General features: G+C 40.5%; 1 protein-coding gene across 2 annotated transcripts; it reads left to right on the top strand.

The window, feature by feature from the left end:
• The first annotated feature begins 1,093 nt into the window (after positions 1 to 1,093).
• tcf7l1a (transcription factor 7 like 1a) lies at positions 1,094 to 16,240 on the top strand. Of its 2 annotated transcripts, none has more exons than XM_020926336.2 (12): positions 1,094 to 2,127; positions 2,244 to 2,313; positions 2,450 to 2,574; positions 13,047 to 13,124; positions 13,345 to 13,462; positions 13,557 to 13,629; positions 13,725 to 13,802; positions 13,877 to 13,990; positions 14,123 to 14,288; positions 14,389 to 14,496; positions 14,965 to 15,013; positions 15,101 to 16,240. In XM_020926336.2, exons 1-12 carry the CDS (start codon positions 1,951 to 1,953, stop codon positions 15,727 to 15,729), a joined length of 1,785 nt encoding a protein of 594 aa, XP_020781995.1. In that variant the 5' UTR covers positions 1,094 to 1,950; the 3' UTR covers positions 15,730 to 16,240. The 2 variants fall into 2 exon arrangements, with proteins under 2 accessions (XP_020781995.1, XP_020781994.1); XM_020926335.2 differs by having other exon boundaries at positions 1,097 to 2,127; positions 2,241 to 2,313.
• Positions 16,241 to 16,448: the final 208 nt, after the last annotated feature.

Below are 16,448 nucleotides of genomic sequence, written 5' to 3'. Positions count from 1 at the left end.
CCAACACGCTCACATCTCTGCACTCTCCCATGAACAAATGTGGTACACAGACACACAAGTAAGCTTTTGTCATGGTGTGTGTGCAGTGTGGAGCCCTGACTGAAGAGTTGCAGTTGCACAGTACTATGGTGACACCCCTGTGCTTCTTCACTTTTCCCAGTTCTGCTCCAGGCAAAATGAGCTGCTCTCACTGGCCCTGAGCCAAAGACTGGGGCTCAGTGTAATCCCCTCAACACTGATATACCCAGCTGCTGTGTATGTGTCAGGCCTGCTCACTAGTTACGTCTCTACAACATATAGCACTTTTTCCACAACAGTTGAGTGGCTATCTCCAAGTAACAAGACTGTAAAGTGCTCATTACTTAAGCTATTTTATCTCAACAGTACAAAACCACTTGCTGAGACAGACTGAGTCATATTCAGTTTAAATCTTTTAGCTTCTTTTCCTGCCTGTTATATTAGAAATGAAACTGGAGAAGATAGGCTGTACCTTGAATACAGATGTGGTAACATTTTAGGCCTACATAATGGAGTTGTTTACCATACTGTAGCCTTTAAAAATGGTAATAGAGTGGTAACATTAAAATACATTTAAAATATTTGATTTATTTTTTTCTTTTTATACACTACATTTTAAGAGGCAAATTTGTTTAGGTCAGAAACTAAATATATGGCCCAGACTTCCTAGTGTTTATTGGTGCATAGCTGTCCTATTGTTGTATAAGTTACCACAATGCAATGTAATGTAAAACCATGAATTGATAGACATAACATATGTTTCCTTGCATCGTTACAGCTGGTCACGGCTTTGACCTGTGACTGGCCCTTATTGTGCTCCTCAGCTCCAACAGCAAAGTCATGTGAGAATGATCTTATTACTGAGTTTTAGTTGTCATACTCAAGTTGGTTCTCTGTCTGAGTCTAGTGCAAAAAGGGATTGAATTGATGAGTAAAGGGAAAGGTTTTTGGTACCAGTACACGTTATGGCTTATATGATAGTGTTCGTTTTTTAAAATGATCATTTTCTTACAAATCACAGGGTCAAAGAAGTCTGTCATCTGCTTCTTTAAGTTGGAAAACTCTTCTTTTTCTTTACCAGCTCCTCCCTCCCTGGTCTTTGTGTCTGCTCCGCACAGAAAGGAAACCTGTTGTGCCTGTTTAAAGATCAGTGTAGTTGGGGCTGGCCTTGTGAAAGCGTGTTGTACAACTGTTCCTGGATCTGTAAAGACTCTCCCGTCTTTTCCTCAGCACTGAGCCCCCGCCCCGCGCAGACCGACAACCATCGCCTGTCTTTTCCTTCCACTCCACTTGAGAAACAACCACCAGCATATTGCTTTCCCACGCCTCCATATTACGGACAGGCAATCAAAAATCCACCACAAGGAATGTATCACGCGGAAACGGACACTTTAAACATCGTATGCGGGCTTTACGTGTGGCTTTAAACTGGAAGTACGATGCAAGAATCAAACAAGAAGGCAAACAGGGCCTCTGCTATTCCCACCGGACTGGACTAACTGTGCGCAAGAAAACTTTTTCCCGAGTGCAGACGCACACTACTATTCCGCTTATTTGTTTTACCAGCACGGTCTTACTTCTGGATTATTTGGTAATCCGTTTTCTTTGATATCACTACATCGACATTTGCGTGTCATACTTACATATTTCACGGTAAAATCCAATTTAATGAAGAATTTAGCCTCTCCGCACATCAGGAATCCAGAGGACGCGCAGGTAGCATCTAGCTTAGCCTGTTAGCTAGTGTTTTTTTAACGTACATAATAACGATAAAGTTAGTGAATTAACACGAACATTTGTCATCATGTTGTAAGACCAACAATTCATCACACACACGTTTTTCGCCAGTCGGTTTGACGATTGGTTTGTTTCACGAAGTGTTGCGTAAAACTCGCTGGAAGTCAGATTAGCCAGTCCAGCTAGCGTCCAAACATGCCGCAGATGAACGGTGGAGACGGGGATGATTTGGGAGCAAGTGATGAACTCATTGCCTTTAAAGATGAGGGTGAACAAGAAGAAAAGAGAAACGTTTCTTCAGAGCGGGACTTGGACGATGTCAAGTCTTCTTTAGTGAATGAATCGGAGACAAACAGCAGCTCGGATTCAGAGGTAAGTCTAAACTGTGAAAAAACTTTTGCCCCCTGCCACTCGTGGATAAAATATTCTCCCGCACTATCTGAACCTCAGGCTTTGTTTACATTACTGTATGTGTGGTTTGTCAGCAGGCAGACAGACGCCCGAAGCCCAGACACGATTTGGAGAGCAGAGCTAGACAAAGTCAGCTATTTCAAGAAGGTAATAAACACTGAGCACACTTGTGGAAATGGTCTTACCGTTTGTTCCTCAGTTATTTGTGCCACTCATGTTTCCGTAGTTGACTGTACAAATAAAGTTTCTTTCTTCACTTTTTTTTTTTTTAACCTTTTTTCAGCACTGAGAAGACAGGATGGGAGTCTGTTTCAGCCTTCCCCATATGCAGGCTATCCATTTTTTATGATACCAGACCTGGGGAACCTCTGTAGCCCCTATGGAGCTCTCACACCAAGTGCGCGACCAGTAAGTATATTCTCGATTGTAACCATTCCCACAGCTGCATTTGTATTGTATTGTTTTAGTTAACTTTTTAGTAGTTTATGAATGCTTACATCATGCAGATTAAATTGTCCAGGGGGTAATTTAAGCTTCAGTTTACCCTATGCAAAATCACACTGCTTTATTTTACACGTGTATTGTTTTGCAAATTGAGATCTGGATACCATTGCTTCTTCATTGTCTTCTTGAAACTTATTTTTTGTATGCATGCATTTAGTTTGTGGGTGTGTGTATGAGTGAGGAGATGGCAGTGAGCCCAGGCAGCAGCCTGTTATGATAAGGTGGATTGTGATGGTACAGGGTTAGACAGGCCTGGACACAGTCTCATAGTAGAGCTGCCTGCCTGCAGCGGGAATAACCTCACATCACAGCTACTCTCCAAACATCAGGAGCTGCAGATTAGCTGCTGTAGTTGCCCAGCAGGCTTGACAGAGTTTGCCCAATTTCCCATTCCCTTGAGTTTTATGACAGCTCAGATTATATATGGATGTTAGTTGCTGGTATAATCCTGTAACTCTTGTGGACATTAATCTAAAATGGTTTGTTGACACAGCTAAGTATTTCCAAAGTCTGCGCGACTTGGAAAGGTATTGCAAAGATAAGAGTAAATGTACTATATATCTGAAAGATTATGGTGACTTGAAACCAGTGAATTACAATATACCCATCTGACCCAATCTCATTTACTGAGTCATGATTTGTTAAAGCAGTGTTATGAGTGGCATGTAGCTGTTGAGAGGCCAGAGATTGTCGTTCATTGACACTCATTTGTGATTCTGTTTTGCTTTTAGAGTTCTTTCCTCTGTGGATTTAGCCCAGACACACATGTGGGCTAAACACACAGAGCTTGGGCTACTCACACAAACACCTGCATTCCTCAGCTTTGTATGGCCCTCCCCTTGTGTTAGCGGCTTATTGTTGTCATTAGGAGCTGAATGGTCCTAATGCATGGCTCCAGCAGGGGATCGTTACATCTCATTATACTTAACACGCTGCCACTGGCATCTGACTGCCTGCTCTGTTTGTCTGTGACCAGCGTGAGCCCAGACTGCATGTTGCCTTGAGACAACACCGCAATTCCTCCTCTTCCTCTCCTGTGCAGGCCCTCCCTCGCGTTTCTCTTTGCACAATGGAGACTTTGTGTACTTTTCAGCTCTCCCCGTGTGTGTGTTAGGTGTGTTTATAAGAGGGAGAGAGGAGGAGGACATGCGTCTGCCAGTCTGAACGCAAGTCAAGGTAAACAAGCTATCGTTAGTTGGCGCTACCTGAGCCATAATACAGGCTGTTTACTGTACTCTTCTGGCCAGAGAAGGAAGTGGTAGCATAGTCTTATCAACCAATGAACCCATCTGCCTATTTTGACAGTCCATGTCCCTCTCCATATATATATCAAAAGTTCTTCAGCTTCCCAAATGTAGAGTAGAGAAAACTGATTTTCCCTTTGGCATCCATTCAGGAATTGACCCGTTAAATTTGGCATATTAATCACAGATTTTTATTTTTTTTTTATGTCCCTGATTATTCAACTTGTTCATAGATTTAATAGCTAATTTACTTGAGACAACTATACTGTAGTCTTTTGGATTGATAAGTTATTTTGTTATTTTGGATAGGCGTCATTAAGAGCCTAGTAGCTCACACCTGACTAGCAGTGAATAGCTGAATGGCTGAGGAGATAAGCTATCTGGTATGTGTGTGTGGGGCGGGTCCTGCTGGAGATCATGTGGGCTTATATCTGCTTTATTTTCTAGAACAAATCAGTAGTTTTTTTTTTTTTACCACTAGTATCTTTTTTGCTGCAAAACTGAACAATCCCACAATTTCTCTGTTTACTTGACATTGTATGCAGAGTCTAAAATTACCCAGAGGATGACCCGTCTAAAACAACAGGTCTCGACATACACAATGCATACTGTTTGAACTTCATCCCTTATGTTTGTCTGTAGGCAGGATCCCGGACAAAGCTTGGGTTGGATTTACTCCAAACTATGTTGGGATTTTAGTCATGTGGCAGGAGGAACTAATTCACCTCTTAGTGCACATTTTGCTCTCTATAAAACATTTCACAGCAGCATAATGGTTAAATTATTCTGTGTTTTATATTGTGTCTAAAATGTTTTTTTCAGGTTCTATTAATGACAACCAAATGTTTTTTTACATAAGCTGAACTGATATTAGGCAGGCAGTATCAGATCCAGCTAATTTTTCAGTGTCTGTGCCGATACTTGATACCCAATACCAGTAATGGATTGTTGCATCCTTACTTCAGATGGAGCTTGATTTGTGAGAAAGGAAAGCAGATGTTTGCAAAGAGCGTATTGTTAGATTGACTTGTTCTGACAAGAAGAGAGAAGGTTGTGAGATTGATACCCAGATATAAATTGATACATATAGTATCAACTACTCAACTACAAGTACTCAACTACAGCGTTCTGTTAAGTTCTCATTAGGCCATTATGATTTTTTTCCAAACGTATGCACCTTTTGTTTAAAAGAGACAACAATGAATGCAATGACAGTACTTTGAATTTAAAAAAACTATAATACCAAACAATAAGGTGAGTGGAAAGGGTTAACATCTCATATTTAGTCCTAAATATGTATTAGTATGCTCAATTCTACACATGTAGGGTGCTGTAAAGTTATGGGAATATTCACTTTAGGCCATGAAGAAGTCATGGAAAAGTTTTGAAATTTTGTCAGTGAAAAAGAGTGGGAGCCCTGACTTAGGAACAATTTTGATCTCTATCATCAAAATGATCACATTTGAGCTTGAAACTTATGTATAGTGACAACATCAGGACCAAGGACTCACCTTTTAGTTCCATAGTGAATTAAAGTAAATTGTCAGGGTGAATAGACGTAGTATGTAGTGGCCTTCATTCTTTGTCTTGCAGCTAACACTGTGCTCAGTAGAGTGTTTTGTAAGCAGCAGTGAGCCTAATAACTTTCCCTCCAGTCACACACTGATTTTATGCTTCCCTCAGTAATAGACTGTGATTGTGCTGGTGTGTGTGTGTGTGTGTGACTGTGTACATTGATTCGCCTGGTATTTTCAACAGCTGGATTCAGTTAGCACTCAGCCAGAGCTTCCTCAGGCCTGTAGAGGTGGGGGCTGCGCGGTGTAGCAGCGACATGCGCTTCTTTGTGGTGTGTCTCTGTAGGATACAAAAAGACTGACTTGTAGCAATGAGTTTCTGTGTTTCATTTTTTGTTTCAATAATGTGATGACTGCAGTTTGTCTTTGTTATGATTTGAATAATTTGTTATATAGTTAGTGGCTACTAAGATGTGTCTTTTGTGCAACAGTAGAAGGTCAACAAAATGGAGGACTCAACACTGAATCCAAATGCACTTCTGCTGAAACTAAAGTAGTAATATTGTAACTATATATTGAACTTTATTTAAACCAACAAATTTAATGATGTGAACTCCATCTCAGGCAGTGCTGTTCAAAAATATGAACATTGTTGACTATATAACACAATGTTGACAGACTATTTGACAAACACATGAATAACTCTGAAAGCTGCGTCTTGTTGTTGAGACTTTGCTTGGTCTTTGAATGAGCCAAATTGTCTTATGTAATCTATTGTAAAACAGTATTAACAACCACAGCAAACATGAGAGTGTGCTTTGAGACTGTGAACCCTCCCCCGGTGTGTCTGCTGAAAACTTGACTAACCATTTGTCATTATAATGATATGGTCTCCCAATGGCTTTATAGTCTGTGTACTAATGTATCAAGAACAGAAAACCAGAGGATAAAAAACTGATACTGACACCAAGGAGAACATATTCTAGGGGCACAGAGCTGTCCATCTCTCCTCTTGTCCAGGGTCAAAAGAATTGAGTTCTTTTGACGTCACTCACAGTTGAACAAGCACCAAAGACCCCTTTTAAAGAACTTTTGTGCTGAGGTGGGGGTTCCCTACTCCAGACAGCTTGGTCAACAGTAAGACCCTGGTGTTTTTGGCAGGCTCAGCCCTTCAGTGTGTATGTGTGCATGTGGGTATGTGTGAGGTATGGAGGTGGGGCATGATCTTCTGGTGGAACTTTGTCCTTTGTCTGACTCAAGACTTATAATGTATATGCAGTCTGAGCAAGCAAACATGTCTCCAAACCTAATAATTAATGCCGCTCTAATTTTAATGCAAACATTTTCAACTTTAAGACGGCACACGTATATGAGCCATGATCTTTTGTGTTTATCTAAGCAATCTTTACAAAGAATGTAAACATGAGTGAGACTTGGCAAACTGCACATTGTTATGTGGCATTGATCTAAGCTGATAGGAGATTCCTGTGTCTTGTACTACTGCATCATTTGTATCACACACATCCACACATTCAGACATTGACAATCGGTGTCCAACTAATAATAATTGGCCGATTATGATTTTTTTCATGCACACCAAGTGCTCTTTTTTACTTACTAAAATACAATAATAAAAATATTATAGCAATTATTTTGACAAATGCAGGTTTCCTAGGAAGGTTGTTTACTTTAGTCTGATGGTCCCCCCCAAACTAAATATCTGCCTCAGCTTCTGGAGCTTCAAGGCCTATAGTTGATTCGCTAAAGAGTGCAAAAGTCTGATTATTATTGTATTATTGTACTGATTATTTAAAAAAATTTAATAAAATAACTCTCTTCTCCAGACCAAAAGGACGGCTCACAGCAGCATTTTAGAAGTCATTGGAGTCGATGGAGCCACAAGCGTGCCCATGCTCACTTCCTATTTGGTTAGTTATGTCAATAGTTCCGCCTTGGTGAATGAAACCTTACTTCTGTATTTAGTTTTAGTCATTACTTACATAATAATTCAACCAAAAAAAAAGAAAAAAGAAAAAGAAAAGAAAAATCATTCCCAGTAGAAGAAAATGTACAGATTGACCCGCAAAAAATACTGTTCTCGAGCCCCGGGGAGGACCCAGAACACGCTGGAGGGACTATGTCTCTCGGCTGGCCTGGGAACACCTCGGTTCCCCCCGGAGGAGCTGGAGGAAGTGTCCGGGGTGAGGGAAGTCTGGGAGTCCTTGCTCAGGCTGATGCTCCCGCGACCCGACCCCAGATAAGCGGAAGAAAGTGGATGGATGGAATTTATCTTAACTACCTCTGAACTAGAATGAAGCAGTCTCAGGTCTAGTAAATAGATAATAAATCTAAAAAAAAAAAGATGAATAAACTGATATAAGTTTTAAAATCTTGGTCAGATCGGAGAAATTTGCAGTGTGTGGAGTTTGTTCTTTCAGTAAGACTTTTCTGCTTGTTCGTCTCATGAGAGGTTCTCGTCGTTTCCTCTTCTCATTTACCCTCTCGGAGTTGTATTTGGATTGGCGTGTGTTTGAACAATCTTTAATCACTTACTTTCAGCGCGATCAACTCCCGTTTTCACCACGTTCGACACACGCCCGCTGTGACGTACGCGCTTCACTCTCCGGTTTTATTTTCCTTGTTGTGATGACGTTTGCGGCGACGTCAGGTCCCATCGGGCTCTGCAGTTTTCAAACACTGACGTCAGCCGACTTGTTTCTTTAATTAAGTCATTTTAGATGAGTATTGTGGTTGAAAATGTGCAAATAATAACAGAATGAGCCACGAGAGTCAGAGAGTCTGACAATAGAAGCACAATAGAAGCACAATAGGTCTTTAAAATGTAGCCGAAGATCTGACTGAAACTGTCTGCTCACATAATGTTAGAAATAATTACTCCCATCATAAATAATAAACTTTTGTGCCTTCATTTATGTTATTATTAGTTTGAACGACCGTAAACGGGAAAAAACAACAACAAAAAAACTGTCATCTTTAAAAAAAAAAGATAAGAACTAAGAAAATAAAACGGTTGTATTTATTCCAGGGGTTAATGTGTGTAACAGTCTAAGTAATGATTAAAAAAAAAAAAAGTCTAAGGCTGCGTTCACACTGCAGCCTGAAGTGACCCAAATCTGATTTTTTGGCCCCTATGTTCCTGTATCTGATCTTTTAATGACAGTCTGAATGACACAGATCCGATTTTTTCAAATGTGACCCAGGACACTTGGATATGTGCTCCTGAAACTGATACATATCTGATCTTTTGACATGTGACTTCAGTCTGAACGGCCAAAGTGCATTCATCCACCTACACGTCATCAACAAGACACAAACGTCACTATTCTGCGCTGAAGTTGGCGAAAATTGTTAATGAACTCTGTGTCACTGAAGTGAAGCACATCACCACTCACCACTCTTGGCTCCGTCTCCACATCCACACGTTCCTTTCAACGGACTGCTGAACCCCCAAAACACCACGACCAAAAACCTCGTCCTTCTCCTTCTCAATCTCCTCCTTAAAACAAGTAAGTTGTTCATGTTCTGGCTCCGGTACGAGAGGAACTTTAAAAATCTCCAGGTGCTCGATGCTGCGTCCATGTTTGGACAACTTCTGTAAACACAGAGACGCTCGCTGCGGTTGACGTCGTCGTGTCTCCAGTGTCACATGTGGGACACTTTTGGGCTGTTTAATGTTCACACTGGAGTCACATACAAGTCGCGTTTAATTGGAAATGTGAACGACCTCGAAAAAACATCGGATTTCACAAAAAAATCGGAATTGAGCGTTAAGCCCTGCAGTCTGAACGTAGTCTAACAGTGTAGAAGCCTTTAGAAAAGACTATAAAGAAAGATACAGAGCTCTGGAATGAATGAATTATGCATTACATTTTGTTTGTTTTAATGTATATTTTGTCTCTTATATAAACAGTAAGTTGTTTTTTGTAATTGTAAACACAAACTTGCTGTTCATTCGCCGCTTTTCTTTCTTGGAATTTGTTTAACAGACTTTGGCATTGTAAGTAGTGTCGTAGTACTCGAGATCGGTCTTGGTCTCGGTCTCGACGAGTGCAGTCATATTTCATTAGAGCCGCTTGTTACCGCGACGACATGTGGCTGAAGTTTGCCAAATAGAAACGCACAAATGCATCTGTGTTTGTCACGACGTGCGATTTGGTAAATGTGCAGAGGCTAAATCCAATGTATGACCTGTAAATATTCAAAGACTGTTTGAGATGAGAACAAGCCACTTCAATTTAAAAGGAACCTACATGTTTAAAAAAAAAACAGATTCAGAACCAAGGTTATAGAGCGAAGCGTCGCTGTGAAAGGAGTGAACTTATGGAAAAGTCTTGACAAAGAAATAAAAGAATCAAGTACAATGACGACATAAAAAAAACATATAAAATCAAATGCAGTGTGTGTGTATGAAAAAGAAAACTAAGTTGTTGTGTATAATAATGAAGATTTACTGTTTGCAATTGATCAGTAATTGTGCCTGAACTGATTTGGAATGTTTCGTAACCATCGGTGTTGATGTTTTGTCTTGAAAAAGGAAAAGGGGGGCAGATGACATAAGATTTTTTCTTCTTTCTGCTCCTTTTCATTCATTTCTTGTGTGTCTGATGTTGTGACACTGTCTTTTTATGCTTTATGAAATAAATAAATAAATAAATCCCACTGCAAAACCACCCTGTAAAGAGCCAGTGGAAGTTCTCTTAAAGGAGTTCTCAAACTGTGAGTGAGAGTCCAAAAAAGCAGCGCAGTTTGCTTGTCTTATTTTAGACCGAAAATAACATTAATCAGATTAAATGGAGATAGATTTATAAAAACACTGATATATTTGTGCCAAAATAACAGTAAAATACAAATAAATGTCGAAAATGACAAAGATTTGGTCTTGATGGGCCGTGGTCTTGGTTTTTGTCTCAGTCTCGACCTTTAAAAGTCTTGGTCTTGTCTTGGTCTCGACCCTCAGAGGTCTTGGTTCTTGGGCCCCTGTGGTCTCGGACTGGTCTTGGACTCCATTAGTGCGCTCTTGACTACAATACAAGCACTTTTTACTTCAGCCAAAACCTTTTTGCTCATGATCCACGGGGTTGTAGTCGATGTTTTGTTTTGTTTAATAAACTACTACTACTATTTTTGAGTGAGTATCGCCAACACAACCCGCCGGAATCCTCTTGTTTCCAAACGTCTTGTGGTTTTGTGACGACAAAGTGAAATAATCCCAGAGTTGATGGAGCTGGACGAACCCCCCCGTGCTCGCTTCCCGTCTGAAACTCTCGCGGTTTATCCATGTCGATTTATATAACCGTCTGAAAGCTCCATGGAAACAAAACAGCGATTAGCCCCAAAGTCGTGATGGCAGATTGTAGCATGATTCATACACATTCTTTAATTCTTGGGAGTAATGCTAAGTACTTGTGTTGTGTAAGTGCATGACAGACTCTTCTCACCCCCGCCCTCTCGCAGCCCCGCGTCCCTCCTCAGATCATTATGTCCGGACGTGATGGATGTCCTTGTCCGTGTCAGGTGCCACATTTCCTCAAAGATGGACGACAAACAAGAGGCCATTTACTTCTGCAGATTAGATATTGATCAGGAGGACGTGAGCGGGGGCGTCTCTCATCAGCGCTAAAAGAAAAGAATGACTACGTTATCATTTCCTTTTCTCGCCTCTTTTCGCACTCTGCCTCTTTTCGGAGGAATATCTCAGGATAGTTCGGGTCAGGGAGCGAACGGACTTCTCTCTCGTGGCGCGCGATGGGTGGTCGTGGTCGTGTACAGACCCTGCGCACCTGACTGGGCGACAGGCGCGTTAGAAAAGAGGCACTTCGCTCAAAATACTTAGCGAAGTTATGGAACGGAGCGTCGCTGTGAAAGAAGTTCATTTACAGAAAAGTTTTGACAAAGAAATCAAAAGATCAAGTACAATCATGACATTTAAAAACACAAAATCCAGAGCAATGTGTATGTATGAATAAGAAAACTAAGTTGTTGAGCATAAAAGTGAAGATTTCTGTTTGCAGTGTATTAATATTTGTGATTGAAATGAAATGTTAATTAATCTGAAATGTTTTAAAGTAACTCTCAGTGTTAATGTGTCTGGAAAAGGGAAGAGGGGGCAGATAACAGAAGATGACTCTTCTTTCTGCTCCTTTTCATTTATTTCTTGTATGTTTAATGTTAGGACACTGTTTTGTTTTTTTTTTGTTTTTTGAAAATGTATAGCATAATTACGAACTATATGCCAGTTTTGTACATGAAAACAAAACAAAAACAAGGACAGGATATATTTATCCATCCATTTTTTTCAACATTAAACACACAATGAATATATAAATACATTCAAAATAATCATTCAAAAAAAGGTTTACAGAGTAATCGCAGTCATTTTCAGCATCATCCCTCAAATTAAGATTCCCTACAAAAATGTTACCGTATTTTCCGGACTATTAGTCGCTCTGGATTATAAGACGCACTGTCATTAAATGGTTTATTTTCAAACTTTTTTCACAAATAAACCGCACTGGACTTTAAATGAAACACAACAGTGTGATGGGTGAGTGGTTTTGTTTGTTTGTTCGTTCACGGTGACTCTGGGCTTTGTTCAGTTGTGGCGTGTAGGGAGGGTGTGTCTGGGACCAACAGGATTGTCGGCGTGTTCGCAGTGACTCGGTTGTTCAGTCGTGTCCAGAAGCGGCACATTGCGCTCGCTTTTTCGGTTCGTTCCTCCGTTCCGTTCCCCGTCGGCGTGGAGTGATGAGTGTGTCTGTGGGTGTGTTTCGCTGTGCGGTCGCTGTCTGCTCCGTGTGTGTTTGTGGCTTTGTAGTTTACTGAAGTCGTGCTGGGACACCTGAGTGGATTCGTGTATGGGGCCGCGTCTAATGACCCAGAAAATACGGTAAGAGGAGCCCACACATCGTCAAACTATTTCAACTTTCCTTTCCTAATGTTTGTGATTTTTTTCCAAGGGAAAAACTACGGGCGTCAGTTTTACCTTTATTTATTATTTACCTTGTTTATTCTTTGAAATAATCATCTCTACCACTTCTCTAACCTCCTCCCAAAAGAGTCCACGTCTCAGGTCAGAACTGAATCAAGTGAGTTTTAAAAACACAAATATGGACTAGATTAGCACCTGGCCTGACATTATGCTGTGGAACCAAGTGACTCCGTGTTTCATTCATTCATTTTTCTAAATAAAACCGAAAATAATAAAACAAAAAAAAGGACCGGTTCAGAGCTTTGCGCCCCATGGGTCTAAGCTCGGCCGTCGCCCGATCTCGCTTTGCGGACGTCCTGCTCCACGAGGTCAGGGTTCACGGGTTCAAGTTCAAGATTAGTCAGANATTATAGCAATTATTTTGACAAATGCAGGTTTCCTAGGAAGGTTGTTTACTTTAGTCTGATGGTCCCCCCCAAACTAAATATCTGCCTCAGCTTCTGGAGCTTCAAGGCCTATAGTTGATTCGCTAAAGAGTGCAAAAGTCTGATTATTATTGTATTATTGTACTGATTATTTAAAAAAATTTAATAAAATAAAATCTCTTCATGTGTAGTTGACAAAAACAGAAAGTAGATAAAAGATTGACTGTTGTTATTATCTCCACAGTATCTGCCGTTCCAGTGGCCTTTGCTTGATGTTCCTGGAAGAGCCACAATTAGAGACTCTGCAACTCCCACTCACTTGGTAAGAACTATTGTTCAGAAACTTCAGTTAAGAGAGCTAGAGACAGTTTTGACTATACATTAAAAATATTTCTGATTATGGTTTTATTGGTGCTTAAATCTCAGATTGTTCAGATTAAAATAAATATTGTTGTATGAGCTTTCTTGTATTAAGTGTATTAACCTGCCACCTACTGGATAAATATGGCTACTGGAATAATCTTTGTGTTTGTCCTGTGCAGTCAAATAATGTGCCTGTGGTGCAACATCCTCACATGCCACATCTGCATCCACTGCTCTCTTATAGTCCAGAGGCCTTCTCCCCTCAGAGGGCCTCCCCCGGCTTCTCTCCTGATGCAGGTAACCACCTCTATCAGGAAATGAAATTATGAAAAATGAAATTAACCTCTAAAATCACTGCAGTTGTTATTACTTTTACTTACTACTTCTGCAGGACTTTCACGAACACCATGTTACCCTATGTCACCAGGCGGAATGGCTCAGATCCCACACCCTCTTGGATGGCTGTAAGTAAAATATGCAGAGATAGATAGAAATGAATAAATCAATAAATAATTCATTTAACAATATTAATAATAATAATTTCTTACTTGTCCCTAAGGCCTGGGCAGCCCGTGTATCCTCTTGGAGCTGGTAGTTTCTCACCTGCGGCCCTTGCTATGAATGCCTCTATGTCAGGGTAAGTTGTCTGGTGCCTTGTTTAATTTTCATGTGCTCTTATATGACATGGTTATAACTTCTATTTTTTTGCAGTCTGGTGTCTGGCAGCTTTCCTCCACGTTTGGTCCCTACACCACAGTCGTCCATCCCACACCCGGCCATTGTCCCAACTGTGAAGCAGGAGCCTGGAGTCTGCAGCCAGCAAGGGTGCACATTGTTTTTCTAACACTTAATTATTCATGAATAATTCTGGACAAGTGTCTTATCATTTATTTCTTTATTTATTTATTCATTCATTCATTATTTTATTTATTCTTTTTATTTTTATTTTTTTTACAGGAAACCTTCAGTTGAGCTTCAGGCAGACAAGGAAGATGAGAAGAAGCCTCATATTAAAAAACCTCTTAATGCTTTTATGTTGTACATGAGGGACGAAAGGCCCAAAGTGGTGGCTCAGTGCCAAGTGAAGGAGAGTGCCACCATCAACCAGATACTTGGACAAAGGGTGAATCATTTGAATCAATATTTCAATGGGTTGTTATTTGTATTTGACTGTAAAATTTATAACATGGTTTGCACATCATAACATTTACTTGTCTTTACAGTGGCACTCCTTGTCCAAAGAAGAACAATCAAAATACTATGAAATGGCACGTAAGGAAAGGCTGATTCATTCAAAATTGTACCCAGGCTGGTCAGCCAGAGACAACTATGTACGTTCTTTTTTATACTGTCATTACTGTGTAGGTAAACACTGTGTGTCACTTAGTTGATTAATCGGTCAGTGGAGTCTGCATCAGTTGACTAATCAATTTATTTAGATTATAACTCCTTGTATGGGACGACAACATCAGATGGGAGAATGTAAGTTGAGTTGGTTGAAGATTTGGGAGTTTATCTACATTATACATAGAAATATATTGTTTCCTTTTTTCTGATAAATAGTTGTTGCCTGAACTCCCGTGCAGGTGTAGTCTTCTAAGTGCAGTTTGGGTACATGCAGATACAGAATAATTTTGAGAGTTAATTCCATGACCCCTCGACTAATCAGTCAGTGGGACATGTCTTTAGTCAACCAAGAATTTCTTTATTCAACTACAGGCTTATTACTGTGCATCAGGGATGCAACAAAATTCAGCATAAAATTGCATTGTTATATTCACAGATATTTGTTTTCATAGGGTAAAAGAAAAAAGCGTAAGAGAGCAAAGAGTGAAACCCAAATTGAAGGTAAGTCCATGTTATATCATTCATTGTGGGTCCATAGTGATGGTGGATCTATTTGAATTTTACCTATGTCTGTACTGTCTCCCACAGTGCCCTCTGCTGGTTCCGCAGAAGACTTCTCCCCTCAGCCCAAAAGGCAATGTGGGCCTAGCGACTCGGAGGAGACCCTGAGCCCTGTGGCCCAGCCTCATCAGTCAGTCTCACAGAGTGCCCTGGGACATACCCACAGCCGTACACACCACTCGCAACCACACACCATGTCTCACCTGACGCACACTCACCTGTCCCAGGCTAGCCCTGCCTCCTCCCTGGACTCTCCAGCCACTCCCACCACAGCCCTGGCCTCCCCTGCTGCACCTGCTCCCACCCACACAGAGCACATCCTCTCCTACAGCTCATACAGTGCACATGCCTCTCCATATGCCGAGCAGCTCCAGCCCCTATCCCTCACTACCAAACCTCCTCGATCTCACAGCCACACAAGCAATACACAACCTCTGAGGACCAGCGGAACCCCCGGACCCTCCACACCGTCGTCCACCTCTGAGCCCTCTTTGTCACCATTCCAGGCGCCCTCACCCCCCCACAGGGCAACGTCCAGGAGCACCACCCCCACCCTGCTCTCCCAGCCCTTCCTCATCCCTCCCAAATCTGCCATTCACCACTCTGCCTTACCTCAGACACAGCCTTTGTCTCTGAGACGGGCCAATCCGCTGTGAGGCCTTTTAAAGAACTCTGAAAAAAGTAACAATCGTATAAAGATGGACCCTATTTGTACCTCTCCAGAATGCTGTACATATGCTTTCTTTTAAAATGTTTTTATAGAAGCTCACATTTTATATTAGTATAAAAATAACAAATAATGGTCAATATTTGACTTCTAACCTTTCTTTATAAACTTTATATGGTTCTATCTGTTTTTTTCTCAATCATTTTGTTTCTGATCAAATGTTTTGTGGCACAGTTGTTTGACATGTTTTTTTCACTGGGTAGAGCTGACTTTTGTTCATTGGTATGTTCCTGTTTTATTGAAATGTTTCCTTTTAATATTCACTCAGTTATGTCAATGTAAGACTGTCTTTCAAGTTTCTTTTTTCCGTAATACAAATTATTTGAAAGAAGCAAGGCCCCTGATGTCTATACATGTTTGACATTTTTAACTGAACAATGTTAATTAATGTCCAACACACAAAACTAAAGCAAAAGTAAAATGTATTTTCTCTTGTCAAATTAGTTGGTATTTCTAATGTAAGGTATTCAATGAAATCTCATGATTAACATATTACATACAGGTATAGTAGAGATGGGCACTGGGAATTGGGAAAAACAAAGTATTAAGCACATCATTTATAATACAAATTGCTGCAAAAAGAGCTGATTAAAAGTTTTAAAACACTAATAATTGAAGGTTGTAAACTTAAAGGTAAAGCCTGATTTG

The sequence above is a fragment of the Boleophthalmus pectinirostris genome, unplaced genomic scaffold (genome assembly GCF_026225935.1).
Source record: "Boleophthalmus pectinirostris isolate CB_2022bp ecotype Guang Dong unplaced genomic scaffold, ASM2622593v1 HiC_scaffold_18, whole genome shotgun sequence".
In the NCBI taxonomy this organism is placed as follows: domain Eukaryota; kingdom Metazoa; phylum Chordata; class Actinopteri; order Gobiiformes; family Gobiidae; genus Boleophthalmus; species Boleophthalmus pectinirostris.
The sequence above is the reverse complement of the archived record's forward strand: the minus strand, read 5'-3'. Positions and strand labels throughout refer to the sequence as shown.

What these genes read in the sequence shown, in the direction of transcription:
- tcf7l1a (XM_020926335.2), top strand. Translation starts at nt 1,951, where the DNA reads ATGCCGCAGATGAACGGTGGAGACGGGGATGATTTGGGAGCAAGTGAT. An exon ending in CTGCAACTCCCACTCACTTG is followed by an intron (nt 13,125 to 13,344) that starts GTAAGAACTATT and finishes TGTCCTGTGCAG; the next exon opens with TCAAATAATGTGCCTGTGGT. An exon ending in ACCAGATACTTGGACAAAGG is followed by an intron (nt 14,289 to 14,388) that starts GTGAATCATTTG and finishes TTGTCTTTACAG; the next exon opens with TGGCACTCCTTGTCCAAAGA.